This window comes from Natator depressus, chromosome 7, assembly GCF_965152275.1.
Source record: "Natator depressus isolate rNatDep1 chromosome 7, rNatDep2.hap1, whole genome shotgun sequence".
NCBI classification, from domain to species: Eukaryota; Metazoa; Chordata; order Testudines; family Cheloniidae; genus Natator; species Natator depressus.
This window is the reverse complement of record NC_134240.1, coordinates 11193332-11215600: the sequence shown is the minus strand read 5'-3', so window position 1 is coordinate 11215600 and position 22269 is coordinate 11193332. Positions and strand designations below refer to the sequence as shown.

General features: G+C 37.1%; 1 protein-coding gene across 2 annotated transcripts in view; it reads right to left on the bottom strand.

Moving 5' to 3' along the window:
• Positions 1 to 452: 452 nt before the first annotated feature.
• PPP4R2 (protein phosphatase 4 regulatory subunit 2) overlaps positions 453 to 22269 on the bottom strand; it is a 39494-nt gene continuing 17677 nt past the window's right edge. Inside the window, exons 3-9 of one of the 2 annotated variants that reach the window (XM_074957500.1) lie at positions 15756 to 15926; positions 8994 to 9087; positions 7028 to 7065; positions 5180 to 5254; positions 4698 to 4841; positions 3656 to 3924; positions 453 to 2772 (exon numbers count right to left, since the gene is read on the bottom strand). In XM_074957500.1, the coding sequence (XP_074813601.1) occupies positions 2459 to 2772; positions 3656 to 3924; positions 4698 to 4841; positions 5180 to 5254; positions 7028 to 7065; positions 8994 to 9087; positions 15756 to 15926 (1105 nt within the window). In that variant the 3' untranslated portion in view covers positions 453 to 2458. The remainder of the gene's footprint in view (positions 2773 to 3655; positions 3925 to 4697; positions 4842 to 5179; positions 5255 to 7027; positions 7066 to 8993; positions 9088 to 15755; positions 15927 to 22269) is intronic. The other variant, XM_074957501.1, reaches the window with a different exon arrangement.

Genomic DNA, 22269 nt, shown 5'->3' with positions numbered 1-22269 from the left:
TGTGTACCTCCCCCAAAGCTCCCATTGGCTGCGGTTTCCCATTCCCGGCCAATGGGAGCTATGGGGGAGGTATCCACAAGCAAGTACAGAGTGAAGAGCTCTTTGCCCTCATCTCCCAGGGGAGTGGCGCCCCAGGGGTGGCAATCCCACAAGCCGGATCCGGCCCACAGGCTGTAGTTTGCCCACCCCTGCTTTAGTAGTAGTTATTCTCATGGCAAAAAAGCAACATTTGCCAATTTACAAGGGGATACATATCTCAAAGTTATTCAAGCGCGTTTTTAACAGTTCTGCAACACTAAACATTTGCTAAAATAAACATATCAAAAGGTCATAGGTGCTTAAAGAATAGGTTTATTGACAATATTTTCACAAATAAACATTCTAAAGAAAATTTCAGAAATATCTAAACTTAAAAATTTTAAAATTTTGTTCTCATTGGCAAAATATTTCCAAAAAAATTTCCAAAAAACAAAAAAAGGTAAGATGTCACTATGTTACGTCATTTTTGAAAAACTTTCCTAATTCCAACATTTTGGTTCAGTCCTTTCATTTTTATGATACATATCCAACCCTTCAGCACAATGAAAGAAAACAAGCTGTTAATGTTTGATTTCCGTTCTGTCTAGGGAACACTAATCAATAGGATTTTTATTTATTTAATTTATTTTATAAACAAGCCTCTCCCCTGAATACATCGTGTCTGCTTTGAACTTGATGGGCAAGCAAAGTCAGTAAGTAGTACATTACCTTACAAATATACAAACTGAGCCAAATTATTCTGGTATTATTCAAAACCTGTATTTCCCCAAACGTATATATAAAGCATACCACATAGAACAAGAAACTGTTAGCATGCATTTTTGGAGGTCATTTTTGTACTTCAGTAATCTGAACTTCAACTAAAAAATAGGATCCTTTTATATTGTGATAAAAATGTACTCGAATGTTTTATAACATTAATGTTTATTGCTTTATATGAATACTGTATTGAAAGCCCAAGCATTCAGTTTACACACAGAAATTATACAATTATATACCGTTTCACAATGGCAGTGAGCACTCATTACAATCTACAAAAGTCTACTTTACAGAAATTTAAAAACTCTAAATATCAAAAAGATACAGTTGAAGAAACAGGTATAAATTTGGCAGCCAGTAATTGTGACTGGGAGGTTGCAGCTTGCATGTCTTTAAATATGGGAATTTGAAAACATTGTGAGTTTAAAGCAGTAGTTGTGCTTTGAGCTGGTTTGAAAAAAAAAAAAATGTAACACTGGCTGTCAAAGTAGCATGTTCAAAAATATTTAGTTCACTTCCAAAATGTTATACAAATTATGGTGATTTCTATGCACCCCTAAAACGTTTAGTTATTTAGCTCAGGTACATAACTAAGGTAATATATTAATTCTTCCAATACAGTGGTGTACCATACCAATGACATTTGCCTACATTAGAATTTTGAAAAACTCCTCTGTAATATTCACAATGCTCTGAGAAGCATTCAAACAGCAAGTAGCTGTCCAATTTTTCTGAGATTTTGTTATTAGGTTAGCAAACATTCCACCTACAAAAATTTAAGATCAAGTTTTGATTACTCCGTTCTCCACATAAAGCACATTTTCTCATAAATAAATGAAATCCTTTCACTCAGGCACCTCAGAAATATATAAAAGTGTTGTAGTCTGAACAGTTTTCTTGGAATGTGTTTCCCCTGGTGTTTCCAACAATGCTAAGATTTCCAGTGTTTCATATGGGCCAGATTTTATTTGGTTTATTCAGAGGCAAAAAACTGCCTTGAGAGGTGAACTCAGTCTTTTCCAATAGAAAAAGTGTACATTGCATTCATCTTTTGTAGAAACAGAAAAATATAACATTTCCCCCCTTAGAATAGAGAGAGAGAGAGAGAGAGAGAGAGAGAGAATGTGTGTGTGTGTGTGTGTGTGTGTGTATGTATATAAAGTAACATTTTAAACACACAATTTAAGGTTTCATAGTATGTAGTCAAATAAAAGTCTGGAAACCAGCATGGAACCCTATAATTCACAAGTTAATGTTGAAACTGTAACCAAAATATGAAGTAACTGCTATAGCTGTCAGAGAAAGACAAGACAAAAAGCTTTCTTGCGTACATATAACTAAATGTGGTAATCTCCAAAAAAGTTGTCAAAATTATAATTATTACCTTCCAGTTTAAAAACTTTTATTCTAAATAAAAAAAAAAAACTATACACAAACCACTGATTTGACCAAACCAAAAAGTCAGCGGTAAGCAGGACCTGAAGGAGCTGGTATTCACAGTTCTTAACATGTACTCTTTCAGGGTTCAATCCATGGAGACGTTTATTTTACAACCTGCTTCTCTTGTAAAACTAAAGGTCCACTTTATTACATAAAATTATTTATACAGTGTAAAACCAGAGCCTTATGGAAAATACTGCATCTAAGTGTATTTAAATTATTAGTCTTGCTCCATAGGTTCTTCTGCAGCTTCTGTGGCTTCATCACTGTTTTCCATAGGGGTCTCTGATGAAGTTTCAGGAGTTTCACTGGCATATGATCCTAAATCTTCAGTTTCACTGCAGTCAGCTCCCCTAATGACAGATCCACTATTTTCACTGTCTTCAGAACATAAAACCTTCTCTACTTGAGACTGGTCAGATTCCTCCATTTGATTATTCTCCTCAGAGGTCTCTTCATTCACAGTTAAGGATTCAGTGTCTTTTTCTTGATCTTTCCTTTCTGGAGCAACATCTCTTGGGGACATGAAGGACTCTGAAAACATTTACATTAATGACTTAGTGTTAACAGTACATTCTTTTTAAACAAGTCAACAATGGTATTAAGTCAGTTTGAATACCCAAACATTTACACTAGGAAACTGATTTAGACTATAAAAATGCATTAATCTATTTTTCCTCTATAGAAAGTGAGTTGATGTAAATTTTAAACTCTGAACCGCCTTAAAAATACTAAAGTTAACAACTTCCACAACACCATATTACATACCATATTTACAATATAAACATGAATGTAGTCTGACACCATTAAACCTTATGACTTTATACAGAGAAACTTTTAAACGATGAATGGGCTTTTCTTACTTCCCCACATTCCCATATCTTTTCCCAAGAGTATCCAGCCTTCTTGATATTCGTTGTGAGAACACAAAATTGTTTTGAACCCAACGTGGACATCAAAAATTTCACCCAGCAGGATATTTTACAAGCTACATCGTGAACCTTGAATATAGGGAATCAGAACAGAAGAGAGGAAGAATCTGCAGTGCAACATTGATACAAATTCATGCCAGTGTCTTCTAGATATATGTATTTGTTTACTCTGCACTAGTGCCAGCTTCAGGGCCCTCTGGGTAGTACTCAGCATTACAACTCACAAGGCTGTTAGGTTTTTGACTTGCTACTCTGGCACTGTTTGAGAGAGTTGCAAATTGCTGTGTGAAGCTTAGCTTCAAGGACAAGAATCGCCTTACGTTCACTTTGCTGTAATTTAGGAAGAACACTGACTGTCAAGCGTAGCCCCCACCCCAATCAGGCATCCTCAAGAGAAGGAAGGTCCCAAAGAAGATCTAGATACAACCTAGAGGATTCCCTGTCCCTAGCAAAACATTACACATATACGGATAAATCTGAAATACCTTCTTCCTCTTCCTCCGTACAGTGCTGTCTTGTACAGCTAGTATCTTTTTCTTTATCCTGAGGTGTAGAAGATGTTTCAGTCTCTTCTGCCATGACTGAAGAGACTTCACTGGAGGCAGTTTGGTTAGATGTCTCTCTTGCTTCCCCTTCTTTGTCAAATTTAAGTCTTTTTACTTCATGTCCCTCTGCTTCCACAGAATCATCTTCAGGGTGCTTATTTTTTATAGGGCTGCCTTGAGTACCTTCTGATTCAGATGCTGGTAATTCACTGTAAGACCCAAAGAAGCCATGCATGAGTACCAAAAAACATTCCACATCTTGCCTCATTTCTCATACTGCTTATCTGAGATCAACAGAGCAGCATATGGGAGAACGTTATTTGCAAGGTATTCTCCAGCAGAGATCCTACCCTGAAGAACTCAATTTGCTCATTATTGGCTAAAGCTCAGATTTATTAAATTTTCAGGCATGAGGTAAAGACCACTCTTTTTTCCAGCATTTGGGAAGGGGCTGCATAATTGGGCTGATGTATGGTGGGTCTGGATTATGGTTCATTATAATTTGAGGAAAGGCAGATCTATAAGTAACAAGCATTTATGATTTTAAATGTACTGGTTTTAGCATACCATCCTGACAGTAGTTTAATATGGAAACTTAGGATTCCCGCTTAACTCAACATTATTCATTTGTCAATCACACTTTTTTTTTTTTTTTTTTACACTAGATATCTACACAATCAGAAAAGGGCTGGACTATGTATAAAAACTCAGCAAGTAAAGCTGAGGAACATCTTCAACTAAACAATTCTATTGGAGAGTCACAGTCCAATACAAATCTTCACTTTGCATATATTAGGTCAGTAAACAAAAAGTAGCAAGTACATATCTAATAGAGCTGAGCATTTACCATAATCCTTTTGAAATGTCTTATTGATTAACTGATCCTTACCAAAGAGACATTTTGCTTTAAAAATATTTACAAAATTGTAAATGTAAAGCATGTGAATAATGAAATATTCAATACGAATTACTCCGCACAAACCTGAGGTTTTTGTCTTCCTTTTGCTGCAAGTTTGATTCTTTATTGTCTGTGCTGTCAGGCAAACCATTTGTTGTCATAGGAGTTGACAAGGAAACCTTCGGTCGATTTACTGGTCTAGGAGTTCCAGGACCATTTATATTAGATCTAAAAAAATACAATTCATTTTTTAATCCTTTTTGATTAGACAATTAAAATATACTCTAGATTCAGAAATCCTGGAAAAGGAATATACTAGAGTATTTTAATTTTCAACACTGAATTATTTAGCCCAAAATCCAACATACATCCCATCATGCAAAATCAGTAAAGTCCACCTGTATATGAACTGGATTAAAAATGATTTTAAAGCATCAGTGGCATTCTGTAATACACTATTATGGCAGGATGTCTGGACTAGGTGCTTCCAAAAACCATAAAAGATTTCTTCATCCTATCACACCCCCACCCAAGTAGATGTTGCCTCCTGAAACTGTTCAACTTACCTCTCTGAATAACCTGGTGAGTTTCCTGGAAACATAACACCATTCATCCTGTTTAAACTATTGGAATTATTTTTCCTACAAGAAATCAAAAATATTATACTTAGCAATTTAAGGTTCCTGAGTTCACAGAAGGCGATTTTTAAAAAATTCTCCTTGATTAAAAGTTACTAGATTTAAATAATATATTCCTATACACTGGATTTTTTTGTTTACAACTAAATTGACTTCAACATCCATTAAGTGATTAAATGTCATTTGCCTTTGCTTCTTATGCCCCAAATATCTTCCTTGACATCCTCTAATTTCCTTTAAATAAAATAAAAGGCATAATTTATCTTCAATATGACTATACCCATATTTAAAGTGAAGTGTATGCATAAGTATTTGCTGGATTGGGGCTTTAGATTTTAAACTCTGCGGGCAGGAACCGTGTCTACTGGCTATGTAAAATGCCATGCGTGACTGGGATAGATGCAAAAGATAAAACCACCACCACACTAGGCCTTCATTAAAGGTCAGTTCCCCCATTACACCACACCCTTTGGAGGACAATACTCTCCACACAGAATAGGTGCTGATCCAGCAAGAATGCCTTCAGATCCTACACTAGCTGATCCCATTCAACATCCTTCAGGTTCTAACTTGTGATGAGTGGTGTTTTCACATGCCTGTGTGACATCCTTAACTGTTATGACAGGGCACAGTACTGTAATTTTAAATACTTAGTCCTGCCTCACTGTAGGGGACTGGACTACATGACCTATCAAGGTCCCCTCCAGTTCAACATTTCTATGATTCTACAGCCTCATCTTAAGATAATGGCATTGGAAGAGCTTGTTTCTGTGCTCTACCTACATTCTTCATATTAGTATGACGACGGGGGGCTTCTCGTACAGTTGGGAAAGTAGCTTTTGTAGGCCCAGGAAGACAGACTGAAGTAGAAGATAATGCGGACCTTCCTCTTCTAGACAACTCAACTGGCCCTACAGCCACTTTTCTGAAGTCTGTTTTTCCTCTTTCATACAACTGTAGATTTTGATTTTTAATTACTCCCTTTCTCTGCCCCTTCATTGTCTCTACATCCTGTACTTTACTTTGCAATCTTCCAGGCACTCAGACTTAATCTAGTTTTATCTAAATAAATGAACAGCACAAGATGTCATAGGAGCACTAAACTACCTACTGTAGGGCAACCCTGCTAGTAGTGGGATGGATGATGTGGGAATCCTCTCTTGAAACGAGCTGTGGAAGGCAGGAATCTATACTCCCTTTGGTTCAGTTCAAATGAGATTCTAATCTTTGAATCTTTCACTTTTGCTTCAATGTTTGTTTTTAAGAAGACCCAAACTAACCTCATCTTTGTGCCCCCACTAAGCATTACTTTGTATGCCAAGTTGCTTTTCAGAGCGTATTTTTGCAGAAGGAATTAATTTCTGAAGAGGAAAAGAGTATTGCAAAGACTGACAAAACATTAGTATAAGAGTGGGGATGATGCAGTTCTAACACAGGCATTGTTTAATGCACTCACATATATTGTTTTGGATTAATAATAAACCGTGCTGTAAATTTTGGCTCAGAAGCTTGTTTTTCATCCCAAAGTTACTACACAGGTAGACCAGCAAGCAGTATGTGTCTGCAGGACATCACCTCTTTTGCCACACAAAGTTTGTGAGATTTTGAAGGGCATTTGTTTAACCCATTGACATGGAAGATGAATTTTTGTAGTGCATGTCTTATTGTTGGCAAGGGGATACACCATTACTGCCAGCAATAAGGAGAGAACACACAAAAAAACCCCTCCTAATATAATCCCAAATCTTTAAGTAGTTGAAGTAAATTTATGCTTACTCTGAAGATGGGCATACACAGCTGACAACCATGACATTCTGTAATACAAAAAAAATGTAGTGAGAGTTTAGAAGCAAAAAAATTAAACATTTCTGATCCTGATAGAACCTGTAAACTTGACGATTAAGACACGACAGCTGGATTTAAAAAAATTCTAGCTGATAAAAGTAATATTCTCTATAGAACTTTAAGTTAGATTATTCTGAAGTCAAAAACAACCTTGGAAATAATTTCTACCTCCTAAAATCCTCAATGGTAAATGTGCTTTGCTATTGTGAAGAATACAAACCAAACAAGACTTCCACCACATTGCAATTTCCAATATACTACAGTAGAGGTCAAAGGAATTTAAACCACATTTTGGTGAGGTTTGTAACTTAGATGTTTCGATTACATTAAGCGGATACTCCACGTGGAACTGTGAAAATCCCAACCTGCTGCCAGTGCTCTTCACCAGTGGTAGGCAGCAAAGCTATAACAGTTTTCACCCTATGTCATGTAATCACCAGCTGTTGGTTTATACTAGTACTCCCACCAGTCATAGCCCAGGCAGGGCTTTACGAGTGCTACAGCAACAGTGAGAATTGCAGAAAAAACCTGTGTGAAAAAGGTATGAGACCATTTTTTTATTTCAGAAAAATGGCTGATTATTGTTTGAAAGATAGCTAATGCATATACAAGAGGACTATTCCAATGCAGTTTTTAGTGTGCATTATAAGACTCATACAATAGGGATTTCTGAATTAGCAATTAAAGATAATATACAATGTTATAGTGCTCCAGTATGCGTGTTGATTGCTACTAATTACAGCACAAAACATGGTCCAGCAACATGATCATCTTTCGACAGATCAACACAGATAGTAGAAAGCTCCGATTAGTTTTCTAACAAAGGTGTCAAACTACCAGAGAATTCAATGTATGTGTCAGACTGCTCTTGCTCCCCCACGATAAAAAGCAGACTGTAAAATACACACTTTGAAAAAAAAAATCAAGGCCAAGATTTTCAAACTGGAGTGCCTAAGTCTGTAACTTACAATTTTAAGTACCTTCTGAACATGAACAAATGTAGCACTGTCAAAGTCTAGAGCACCCTTAAAGGTTGTTTCATTCATTTCAATGGGGTTTTTGTTTTAGATATCAGTGATCAAGAGCCACATTTGCTAATATCATATTACTGCAACTGCACACACAATGGCATGCACAAAGGGCAGAAACAGTGGTGCAACTAAAGAAATGGACTGCATAATTTTTCCACTCACTGCTGAACACTACATCAGCGTTACTAGATAAAAATTTAGCTACTAGATGAGGGCTATAATCTACCCTGAAACCAGCCAAAAGGATCAGTGGCAGATCCACTATAGATCAGCAGCAGTATGGGGCCCTAATTTGCAATCCATGATGATTTACAATGCCCTAAATGTAACTGGGCCCTCCCAGGAGAACGACAGTTTGACATCAATTTTGGAAGTAGTACTGCATGCTTTTGGAAAACACTATATAAATACTACAAAACAAGTTCTGTATGCATTTAATGAGGGTTTTAATGTGCTACAAAATGAGATCTGAAAAACAAAAATCTCTCCTTCAGCTTTTGAGTTTGATTCAAACTCAAAGCAAGGAAGGAAGAACTGCTCAGATCTGATAACTTACATGGTTGCATATCGCTCCATTATTTAGCAGTGGGGGCTCAGAACAGTGAGCGATATTAAATCCTACATAAACTGCAATATTGGAGCACTACAAACTGATTAACAGAGACAGCCTTAATCCTGGAATTTATCTGCTTTTGGGTCAAAAACATTTTAGAATAACTTTTTGCAGTTATCTTTTTTAAAAAAGATAACCAAATCGGAGTTGCTATTATAGCCATAATGAAGCCAATAAAACTTTGGGAGTCATTTAAATATTATATAGTGGGTAGTTACAATTTAGCTCCAATGCCTCTGAAAGGAAGACATACCTTTTCCACTCCTCTAAGAAACTTGTCTGTTCCTGTATAGTTCCTCCTTGGATCTGTCAGCAACTCACAAAGTCGCTGAATAGTAAAGGGGATACTGCAATGAAATACATATAGAACAATGTAAATGGTACTTAATGGGTAAAAGGCTGCTAGGGAGCAACTGCATTATTGCTATCCCTGCAGGCTGAAAAGGTCCAAACAGAGGAAGTAGAATTTCACTGAAAGTTTGCAGTAAAAGGACAGTTGGCTTCCTCTGCACTTGGAGGTAGGGGTGTAATTCCCAGATCATGTCTTGTCAGTTCTCATTGAGCTAGCATGCTAAAAATGGTAGTGCAGCCAAAGTAGCATGGGCAGCCATGGCATGGGCTAGCTGTCCCGAGCATGCACACGCTGTGGATATGTACTTGGGGTGGCTAGCCCATGCTACTGCTTGCCGCTTCCTATGCTACTGCATCTATGCTACCATTTTTAGCAAGTAGCTCAATTAGTACTGCAATTATGTCTATGCAAGCTGGGAATCACACCTTTAGCTCCACCTGCACATAGCTTTAATCTCTGATTTACATTTCTCAGTTTGCATAAACACTTCGAAAACACAGCATACACTTTTGGGCAATACATCCTCCACCAAAACTAACTAAAATCCAAAAGACATCATTCCAAAAATCACAATTCACTAAGCACACTGTATTCAATAATCAAGTTACATGTAGATTTCAATTCAGGAAATCAAAATCAGTCACAGTTTAAGACTACTTTTATTGGGTAAATTATGAGGTTAACAAAATATGTGAAACAGCAACAGTAAAAAATGCTTTAAAACAATTGAAGATTCACACTCCTAGATCTGGCAAAAATAAAAAGTGATTCTCAAGACTTCTGATTTTACAGTTTATAGGAAATGCATTAAATTTTGTAAGTAGTATAGCCAGTTAATAATAGTTCAGAAAAATATGGTATCTAAAACAAGTATGATTAGTTTTTCTGCTGCATTGAGATAGGACAGGGCTATATACCCATATAATATTTTGTTCATACAAATGTGTCCTCTGTCTAGCAATTTTGTAATTAGATTTTACACAAACACTAACAAGATCAACTGAAATTTTTCATTTTAGCAATGCATAACAGGATCAAATATTTAAGGTTAGCTGATCTTACATGCATTTCCCGTAGCAATATTTATTAATATACATTTACAGTAAATCTATTTTGTTACACAATTATCAGCATCTAGCAAAACTTTTGAAGTATGGTACAAGAATGCAATACTGCTTTTTAAGCATTCTACTAACTGAATTTGTCTGAGCTTGAAGTCATTCCACTTGGAACACAAAGTGCTTAGTACAATGTGAAGAATTAGAATTATATTTTATATATGTAGGACATTTTAAAAAATTACACCCAAACAGTTTATACACACACTCAACACAATTCCATCCCTACTACAGAACTGTTACAACTGTGTTACTCAGAAATTAGAGTACTAATTGTTATAAAAAAAAATTAATGAATTCAAGTTTGCAATGGGTAAATCACTCAAGCTAGAAGAAGAGCATAATTTTATGCCTACTTCATTAAATAAAAAACAGATCTTGTTCAAATATTCACTGATCTGATTTTTCACCAAGAATAGGCCAGAAGAAACCATGTTCAACCAGTGAGAATTCTATTGGAAAGCTCTTACGGGCCAATGCCTTTCCTATAAACAGAAATTGAACCAGACTAAATATCACCCATTTTAATGTGTTTTGCAGATTCTACCATGTTGTCATGGTACAGTGGAAGGTATATAAACCATAACCTGAAACAACTAAGAGGTATGCTGTAAAACAGAATCTAGGAGAAATCCCGATGTTTGGCATGTTGTCAACATATCTACCTCCAAATACCTCAGAGATGATGCATATCAACTGTATTGTGGATTAATTATCATACACCTAAACCATGACAGAATCTCATCTTTATTTCATTCCCGAAGAACAAAAAGACCGTCAGTATGACGTGCTAATCTTTGTGGGTCAGTACATAGCTCCTTCAAATGGTAGAGAATTAAATGCATGTGAGGCTACAGGAGCGATAAAACAAGAGGACAAGAATATTCCCAGACCAGACCTTCACTGGAAATTTCTTTTGTATCAAAAAAAAAGTAAGTTGAAAGGTATGAATTTAGTATTTAATGAATGTTATGGCAGGCATATTTTACTTGTCCACCAGGTGTTTGACCCCTCATCTGCCTACCATCGACCAAAATTATATTTAGACTGTTTTTTTCTAACTTGGTTCCCTACATAGTTCGACTAAAATGAACTCATGTATTCCTTTCGGTTCAATTTACTCAATGAGAATGTCCTTGAGACTGTGAGGGTTCACTTCCTGTTAATACCGCTCAGAACATCTTTGCTATGGATTAAGTTATACCTGGTGTTTCATCAAGTTTTGGCCAAGGTGTTTAATGACTTTACTCACAGAGATGCTAAACCAGAAAACCTCTGCCATGGACAGACTTCAATTTGCTCCCCTTGTTGGTAGTTTCACTCACTCTCCCCATCTCCAATCTTGGTAAGTGTGCAGGAGGATTTAATTGATTTGTGAACTCACCCATATATGTACTGCATATCTAAACCTGTGCATAGCTGCATAAAGATATAACTGCTGCTTATTTTTTGGGTACTTTTTTGGGGTGGTGGGAGGGACAGAACAGTACTAGATTACCAAAGGTTGTAACAGCTAATCTTTAAACAGTAAATTCAAATTACCTGTCTGCTTAAACATCCATTTACACAGACCTATAGTTTAAGTAGTAGCATATTAAAAAAAGTGAAAATTTGTAGAATCTTGTTAACTTATTTTTAATATTTATTGGATATTTGGAATACAATTTGAAAGACTAACATGAAATAGTTTATGAAACTCAGTGGCATTCAGCTTACTGAGGTGATATCAAACCCCATAAAATGCAAGATTTGCAGCTTCAATGTAAATTGTACATTCCAATTTTTTATTTTAACCTACACTATAATCTGTGTTCTGGCCAACAGCAACACTGTTCCCTTTAAAGCATCTATAAAATAGCGAACTTTGTTTAATGCACAGTAGATGGCACCACACATCATAGTATGTGCTTTACAATAAACTGACACTGAGTTACTGTTTTTTGACGACTTTTTTAATTTGCAGACTTCCAGAGGCAACGACATCTCAGCTACAGTGAACTATGTAAAAGTCATATACAAGTACATATTATAGAAATTAAAGGTGTGGCTTTAAACCAATTTAAAAAAAATCAGTGCAACTTTGAGCATGGACATTCAAATGAATTTAAGAGTGAGTGTACGGAGGAAGTTGCACCTATTTTACTAAATAGGTTTCTAAACTCTTTAGTTAAATCCATGCAAAAACCGCATAATAAAATTTCTTCAAGTGAGCAAAGGGATTAGGAATTCCATAATCAAGTGAAAATGATCAGAACTGCACTTCCCAGTGCCATTGGTCAGGGTGCTGTAAAGAAAGCCTGATCATGACAGCCATGTTGTAGTGTATTAAGCAAAAAGGGTCTGAAGAGTAGATGTGGAGAAACTCCTTTAGTTGGTCACATGACTATGTTATAAAGGTGAGCAAAGACAAAATTTGTATATTCTAACATGGATATTTCTGTAAGGTACCCAAAAAACAAAGTCCTCCTAACCCAATAATCACAACTGAGGACCAGTACTCATCCAAAAATATCAAAGATTAAGGAAGCCTACCTCTATTTAAAAACAGACAGACAGACAGCATACCTCCACCACTGTGTTGGAAGGAGTGCTGAAAAGCCAGAACCTAACTCAGACTAGCAAGAGTGCAAGGAATACATCTGAAAATTAACCCTATTTGTACTACTGAAGAGTTTACTTCTTGTTGTAAAGAATTTTCCATGAGGCATACACCTCCAGTGGTTAGTTTTGGAAGTATTCACAATTTACTAGGAAAGGGGAAAATGGACATGGGAAACTTCTTAAGAGTCTCTTTGGCATATAAGTTTCTTAAATGTGGCAGGAGAATCTGGCCCTCACCCATACAATGTCAGATGGATACAAACTGATATTTTGGGTTTAAACAAGCACTGCCATGTCACCATGCAGCCACCTGAAAGAAAAAGCATACTTATTCTGTCTATCAAAGTCATTTCATCCAAAGTCACTGATTACCCAGAGAAGGCAATCATCTCTTAGTAACTGCTTTTGCATGATGTCTTCCTTTACAGATGAAGAGGAAAGATTAAATATGCCCTTTTTCCTCCTATCTTATGCATCCTAGAAGCAAGGACAGGAAAAACCCTGTTAGGTCAGGGTCACAATAAGCATCCACATTTTCTGTTAGGCTACCTTGCAATGATCTGAATAAGAAGATCCATGAATGAAAATGGTAAAAGGCCTGAAAATAACTGCTCTGGGCAACTGGTGCTCTCTGGAGTCAAGATTTTCCAAGGAGTTCATTAAGTGACAGCAACGGTATAGATGAAATAGAGAATCTGTTATCCCAATGAGGGAGGAAAAAACCCTACATTCTTAAAAGAGAAGTGGTGTCTGCAGGAGAGCCTGACACACAGAGGCAAGAACATACTGGTGTTGTAGTGGTGATATGAAATCTTCATCTGATTGGTTGCTGCTGCCTGGTTGTCAGGAGCAGGAAAGGATAGCTCAACAATAGAGACTGATGAACCTGAGGACACAGAATTGAGTTTTATTTACGTTCGAGTGTCTAACGTCACATTAACAAAAAATTCACATGAACTTTATGGAACAACTCTAGTAACTTAAGCATTATTTTTTTTACTTTGCCAACAGAAACAGTACATTGCTAAGGTCTTCATTATCATGGGATTTATCAGAATCATGGGCTTTATGGAGCAGGATACATATACCATATTTTTAAGCCTTTGAATTATATGTATTGCTGCGTAGTACAGGCCTGAGTGTAGAACTGGTCTCGAATTTGTTAAACTGAATCAATTTAATTGACTGATAGTGATAGAGCAAATCAGATTGTACAAACTGCAGCCTGTTTGTGTTATATGTTGCTTTAGATACAAATCACTGGACAATGATTACTTAAGAAGTTTCAGAATCAGAGCCTCGTTAGAACAAAGTTATATATGAATTGCTACATGGTTTATTTCATTCCTGGTTGTGAAAAGTTTTGAATTTTAGCATTTGTTTAAAGGCAATAATTATACGTCTTCCAGTTTTTCCATCTAGTGACACTAGCTGGTTTCCACTTTTAAAGAACACACGAGGAAAGCATTGGGAGTTCTTCCTTAGCGTTAAAGTAACACTTTTAAAAATTTTGCTTTGTTGCCACAGTATTTTAACAGTGCAAAAGGCTCAGACACCCAGAAGTTTTGTCAAGTGTGTCTTGGAACTATATGATGTGGTGGTTGCCTAGCTGTTCATTTCCTCTGAGTGGTTTACGAGTTTAGGTAAGCTATGTAACATAAGCAAAAAACAGCTTTGAAATAATAGAACAAAAAGCCCAGACATTAGGACAAGTTTTTACTTCCTTAAACTAGACTACTATTAATACCAGCCAGCAGAATGCAAGACATCATGTTACCATTTGTAGGTTTCATGGTAGAAATTCTTGGCATCACATTTAAGTGAGAAATTTGAATGTGAAAGTACTTGAAACTTTCAACATGCAAAAACATTTATTTCAAGAGAGTCAATTCTGAAGCACAATCCATGTTTTAAATAACGTCAGTCTTAGGGAACGGTGACGGTAAGAACCACTGATCTAACTCCAGCATATGAATCTCAAGAGGGGTCATCATAGTCCTTTAAAGTTAGCAGTCTCAGGGGTAACATGGAGGAAGGCTCCAACATGTCCATTTGCTGATAAGCTGAAAATACAGCAGGTAAGTGGTTGGTGCAAATGAACAAAACACTAATTAACTGGATAATAAATTTGTGACTCAGTTTAAGCTCAAGAAAGTGCTATCAAGCCATTACAAAGAAGAGAGAGTACACGCCATGAAAAACAAGAGTTTTATTTAAATGAAACAAAAGTGAACTTCAGAAAAGTCCTTTTACAAAAGCAATAAGCAGCAAGAAACAATACACTTTGTAGTCTAGAGAAACAAACAAGTAATCTTTCAAATGCTAAAAGTATACTTTAACAACCAGTAAACACATGGTTGTTTTTTTGACCTACAAATCTGAATCTGTAGCTTAACAATTCATAGTAGATACACTGTCTCTTTGTTGCACTGTGTCACAGAATTCATTGTTCTCAATGAGCTGCCAAACTGCCACATGCAAGTTAAGGGGACAAACACCAAATGGTTACAGTTTATTAAAAAAACCTAAGCACCTAAAAATGGATTAAAATAAATCTGATTTTAGATAGAAATCTATTTCTATCAACATGCTTCTTTTTATGTATACTTTTTGTATTGCATGAACAATGTCCATTAAAGAAAAAGTTAATCACAGATTTTAAAACAACTGAAGACACTAACAAATGTCACAAGATATTAGATTAATCATTAAAAGACAGATTTTCGACTTTGGTTTTTAAAAGGTATCACAATAAAATATGTTTAAGTTGATAGGCACCGATTTATTTGTACCTGAAGTTGTCTATGGCAAGTGTTGAGCAGAATGAAGATGTGGAAGTAAATCACAGTAAGACTGGAAGGTCATCTATGAAAGATGATACATTGCCTAGCCTTGAGAAAAAAACTGTTTAAAAACAAATGAGATTTGATTAAAAATTACATACCCATTAAATCCGGTGACTATTTTCAGGATTCGTTCCTTCATCTCCTCAAAGGGAATATATTCCACATTGGGATTAGGGGGCCCTCTTGGTTCAGGTGCAGAGGTTCTGAAGTCATCCATCACTTTCTCCAGTTTGAAAATAAAATAGCCTTTAAACTGAGACCACTGAATCCTAAATTAAAGGTTAAAAAAAAATCACAAGTGACTTAAGACGCATGCAAAATATCCATATTATAACTTTGTTTAGACCAAAGCAAAAAATCTTAGATGATCATGAATTTTTATAACCAGGTAGTTCAAAGATTTAATATTTTTAAGCAACAAATAGTTTACTGTAGCCAACCAACTGAGAGACATTTTGAAGACTATTCCAAGGATAGCAGACAGGACAAAATTAAACATTTTATCTTCAACGAGAAGGCTGTTAACACCACTTTCATACATAAATTTAGATACGATATTTTACAAAAGCTCTTTTGCAGTCCTGAAGAAGACCTGAACATAAATTTATTCTTCAGTTATGCAGCTCAGTTACTGACAGTTAGATTGTCAGCTCTTCATTACATGGATCATTTTATTCTACATTTGTAGAACATTTAGCACTTTGGGGCAGCAATCTCAATTATTATTCATATTATAGTAGGCCTAGGAGCCCTGTGCATGGACCAGAACTCCATTGTTCTGTTTGTACTGCATCTAGCACAAAAAAAGTCCCTGTCCCAAGGAGCTCACCATGTTTTAACCAGGGGTATATAGTAAGTCATGGGCGGGTCACGGGCCATGAATTTTTGTTTATTGCCCGTGACCTGTCTGACTTTTACTAAAAGTACCCATGACTAAAGCATAACCTTAACAATGAGATAGCTTTGCAGATGTTTACAGGAAGCACCTCCCACGGGTGTTTGGAAACATAGGAGAAAGCATGCATATGCTTGTTTGAAAATTTAACAAGTAGACAGTGGAAGCTGGCATCATGGCTTGATCAGAGGTGAGCATCAACATCCAGACAGTGAATGACAGATGATAGGTAGGGCGGAAGTTCACTGTGAAGGATCTTGAAAGTGAATACAATCAACTTACGTTTGATGTTAAATGAGATTGCAGCCAGTAGAGAGATTCAAAGGGGAGGGTGGGGGGGAGACAGCATCAAAGCAATAGGCTTGGAAAATGATCTTTGCAGTAACATTCTGAACAGATATGAGCAGGGCAATGCTGCATTTGTCAAGGCCAGAGCGAAGAACGTTACAGTAATCAAGATGTGAGATGAGAGCCTAGATGAGAGTTTCAGTTGTGCGAGTAGATAAAAGCCATATCTTATAGATGTGGAGCAGAAAGAGTTGGCAAGATTTTAGGTATAGCCTAGATGTGAGGACCTAGAGTGAGAATGAAAGGCAGAATGGTGTCCACAGTGATCAAGAAATGAGGCAGGTGGGAGGGTTTGCAGGGAGTGGGGAGATTAAGGGCTCTGTTTTCTTCCAGGTGCTTCTTACCACGAATAAATAGTATGGAACATAACACTGATGAACATAACACTGACTATTTTTGTCTATATTTAATTCATATAGTTATCTAAAATAATTATAATGTAATTCATGTGGAAGATTAAAACAGAAGAATCACTAGCACCTGTGTAAGAAACCACTTCTGAGGAATATTTAGAGTTTAAAGAATTAATATACATTCAAATCAACCAAGACAACCTAGCTTCTAGAAACACCACACCATTTACTTTATTCAAATTTAAAATGTATATGAGTCTTATAGACTTCAATTTAAAATGGAACATAAACCTATATAATAAGGGAGTAAATGTTTCTCTCTTTGTGTTGAGCTGGGATATATTAATCTTTTACTTCCAAACGACCACCTTGGTGTGAATAGTATTTTTGCCTTCACCTTTTTGCCTAACGCAAGTGTGACAGACCCAGGCCAGTTGGGTACAGCAGAGTAGTAGAAGGCAGATATACTGGCCTCTGAGGCTAGCATAATCCACCAGGAAGCACAGGACCCACTGAGACAAGGTCGGAGCTCTGCCTCACAAGGTACTATCTATTCAGCCCTCCTCCAGTCTACAACATCAACTTTGCCAAGGTATTGACAGTAAGATAGGACTATGGCTAAAAGACTAGAATTGTGCTAACCTAAAAGATGTACATACTATAACCATTCTCTTACATAGTTACTGGTCTTAAGTGTCTCTTTAGAATAGGCTCAAGTTACATGCTTCCATATTAATTTGTGAAAGGAGAACTTTACAACAAATAAGATACTGTTTTTTTGCTGCCATAGCTCATCTGTCTCCCAGACTTGTCGGTGCTTAAAGATTCAGACATAGAACATGTTTATGAAAGTCATTTTCAACCTTACACAATTCTTTTAAACAACTTTTATAGAGAATCTTTTAAAGTGCTATTTACCATATAACTTCAATCTAAGTTTGATGCCAATGAGAATAATTTCCATGTATTGGAGCTTGCCAAAAAACTAGAAAAGGATGGGTCAGAAAATTACTACAGATATTATGGGCAGGTTCTGAATAAGCCTCTCTACACTGATCATCACATAGAACCTGCACTGCAAAGAGAAGTTTTGGGCCTTTTCACAACACAGCACTTCCTCAGCAGTGCAGGTAGAATTGTGAAACTGATCAATATAATGTTATCTTAATACATTTCAATCTACTACTGGTGTGGTTTATAGGATTCTGGCTAACTGACAGAGCCACATTTAGCCCTCTTCAGCTGGAAAAAGGAGTTCCACATAATCAAGGACAAGAGGGAAATTAAGACATAGTAAATATAGGTCTAAAGATAGCGGGGGCTTGAAGAGGGGAGAATATAATTCAAGCTCCCCTCCCAAAGAGATTCTGATAGGAAGCATTGCTCTTTTTTTAAAACGTGATTAAGGGCAAAAAAATGGAGGTGCAACAACATTCAAAGTTTGAAATAATGTGTGGTTCTTTTATATAAAATATAATAGAGGGAATAAACTGGGTTTAAAAGTGAGTGACACACCTTGAAAAGACACTTTACCCCTCACTCCCAACCCCCCCAAAAAAGAAAGAGGATGGAAACAACTAGAAAAAGGTGGGATAGAGAAAGACCCATACCAAAAACACAAGGGCAGAGATAAATGGGCAGAAATAAGGGAAAGAAAAAAAAAATCCTAAAATGACAAGGTGTCACGTTATTGACTTGAACTGGGACCATACAGAACATGGTTGCAACCAAGATCCTGTAGTGGCACCAAATCTTGTATAAAGGGGGTCAAATAATGTGTCTCAGACAAGGTTATGGTTTGCTGGTTATGATTATGCTGTCTACATGTGTGTATCATTTTTGTAGTTAATGTTATGAATATTGGCTCTATACTATCTGTAATTTAAACCTATGCTATGCTTCTGGGCGACACCCCAGACAAGTTAGTGTCAGATCTGCCTAGCCTGCTGGATGGCCCATTAAGGTCCATCAGATATACAACGGACCCACTGAGAGAAGGCAGACACCTTGTGACTCAGCAAGGCATGCAGGGACATGCCTATGGACAAAACTCTGAGGTTTTTCCATGCCATGTGATGGACAGCTTGTCTTTGAAACAAAGAAAGAAAGACCACATCGCAAGAGAATATAAAAAGCTGCTGCAGCTCCTCCATCTGGTCTTCAGTCCTGCTTCTTACCTCTGGAGGGACTTTGCTACACAAGCTTTGAACCAAAAACTAAAAAAGACCCATCCCAGCTGTGGATGTACTCCAGAAACTTGATTTGAACCTGCAGTTTATTCTATCATTGCAAAAACCTGAACTAAGAACTTTGCCATTACTGTATGTAATTGATTCCATTTAACCAACTCTTGCTCTCATCTATATCTCTTTTCCCTTTATGAATAAACCTTTAGATTTTAGATTCTAAAGGATTGGCAACAGCGTGATTTGTGGGTAAGATCTGTTCTGTATATTGATCTGGGTTTGGGTCTTGGTCCTTTGGGATCAAGAGAACCTTTTTTCTTTTACTAGGGTATTGGTTTTCATAACCATTTGTCCCCATAACGAGTGGCACTGCTGGTAAACTGGAGTGTCAAAGGGAATTGCTTGCGTGACTCGTGGTTAGCCAGTGGGATAAGACCAAAGTCTGCTCGGTTTGGCTGGTTTGGTTTGCCTTAGAGGTGGAAAAAACCCAGCCTTGGGCTGTAACTGCCCTGCTTGAAGCAGTTTGTCCTGAATTGGCACTCTCAGTTGGGTCCCGCCAGAACCAGCATTGTAACACAAGGCATAGATCAAACAAACTACTATTCTGTTCGGTTTGTTACCACTCTAATTAGCTACATAATACTAAAGCAAAAGTAGCATATCATTTCCAATGTACTCTATTTTAGCCTTTTTTTTTTTTTTTTTCAGTTTAACCCTCAATGCAAGCATCCAGACTCTGCAAAACTGTAACCATGACAGACTCAAAGAGACAGAAGATTTTAGAATAAATAGCAAATGTTTATAATAAGTGAGAAAAATCTCAAAACTCAGACAGAAGAGACCCATTAAATCACTCCCATGCCAGTGCTGGATTACAACTTACAGAATATTAGCCCATGAAAGTAGATTCCAATATTGCACTAAAGATTATTTCACAGATCCATTTCCCCCTACTTCCAACCTAGGTTAGTTTTCCCTTACTCATTTTCATTCAATTACTAACTACTACTACTACTTATCCTTTCACACAATATCAATGGTTCTCAATTATTTGGAGACAGATATCAGATCCATGTGGCCTAATATGTACGGACTAGGTTAATAGTGGAAGTCTAATGCCCTTGGGGCTGAAAACAGTGCCCTGTGTCATTTTAAAAATCCTGAAACCACAGAAAATATTGGTGCCACCTGGGCAAATGGGAATCACATTTTCAAAGCACAAGGCAGAAATTCTCCCTACAAGTTGAATCTGAAATCTACTTGGTTTTAATTTATTTTTAAGTTATTTTAATGCACTGCACCTCTCCAGGCTATAATGCTGATTTCAGTTTTAACAGCATCTTCCATTCAAAATCTCAAAACATTTGACAAAATACCTGTCAAGCAGAAAGTAGTATTCCCATTTTACAGACTGAAGAACAAGCAAAGCTAAGTAATTGGTCCAAGAGACACACAGGTCATTGATACAACTAGGAATATAACCTAAATCTCCTGATTGCTAATATTGTGATTTAAACACTAGAGAATGCTGGAATTTTAGATAATCCTGTTGAAGAGCTGCCATTTTGAACTTTATGGAGCAGTTTATCCAGGTAGTGGTACACTTGAAGGGTACTCCTGCAACAGACTGATATGGACCAACAGCAACTCTTAAGTCCACAGAGCAAACGAGACACATAACATCACCTGCTGTGCTCTTAGAATCCCTGTTCTCATTTTATGTCTATAGGATCTTGCACAATTTTGGATGAAACAGGAGTAGAGAGTGGAAAACATGTTCAAGATGAAATTATACAGACCACAGCTGCTTGGTAATGGAGGAAAATTCAGTCTTCTTTATGGTACTACTAATTTTCAGGCCCATAAAATTGTCAAGAATTCTCACTCCATTTACTGGGATCAAGATTTTTCTGTTTAGCAATCTTGGCTGAGATGGAGAGAGGTTGATCTTTTGGACCAAAGAAAACTTGATCATCTTCTCCAGATTTAACTGGACTTCTTCACTTCCAGATTGCAACATTCAGAGTCTATCCTTTTCCAGAGATTTTTGGCTTCAGGAATGTTTCTTTCCCTATTTTTCCCTCGCTCCACGTTAAGAGGACTGATGGGAACTAAATAGAAGGATCTGTTGTCTTTAAGATGGAACGAGTAAGGTAGACCAGCTCACTTATTTCATCCTGAAGGAAAATGTGACTAGTTGTCACACACTGGTTCAAGGGCAAGCAGAAGTGTCTCCCCTTTTCTACTGATGGCCCTTGAGAATGGTAATCACCTGATCCCTCACAAGAAGCAGTTGGCTAATATTTTCCTTCTCTAGTTAAAGGCTGAGTCTATACTAGAAAATTGGGTCAGCATAACTACGTCCCTCAGGTCCACACCTGAGTGGCATAGTTAAGCCAATTTAAGTCCCCGGGGGAGGGATAGCTCAGAGGTTTGAGCATTGGCCTGCTAAACCCAGGGTTGAGAGGTCAATCCTTGAGGGGGCCATTTAGGGATCTGGGGCAAAAATAAGAGACGGTACTTGGTCCTGCTGTGAAGGCAGGGGACTAGACTCGATGACCTTTCAAGGTCCCTTCCAGTTCTATAAAATAGGTCTATCTCCATATTAACAGCATTAGGTCAAGGGAAGATTCCTCTGGGAGGTGGATTACTTAGGTAAATGGGAGAACCCCTCCTGTCAGCACAGGTAGTGTCTACACTGAAGCACTACATCAGCTCAGCTGCAGCAGCACTGCCATACCACTGTACTGTTTTAAGTGCAGACAAGCCCTTAGAGTGAGACCTGGCTGCAGAAAGAGCAAGGTCAAAAGAAGACTGACTGTCTTAAGAG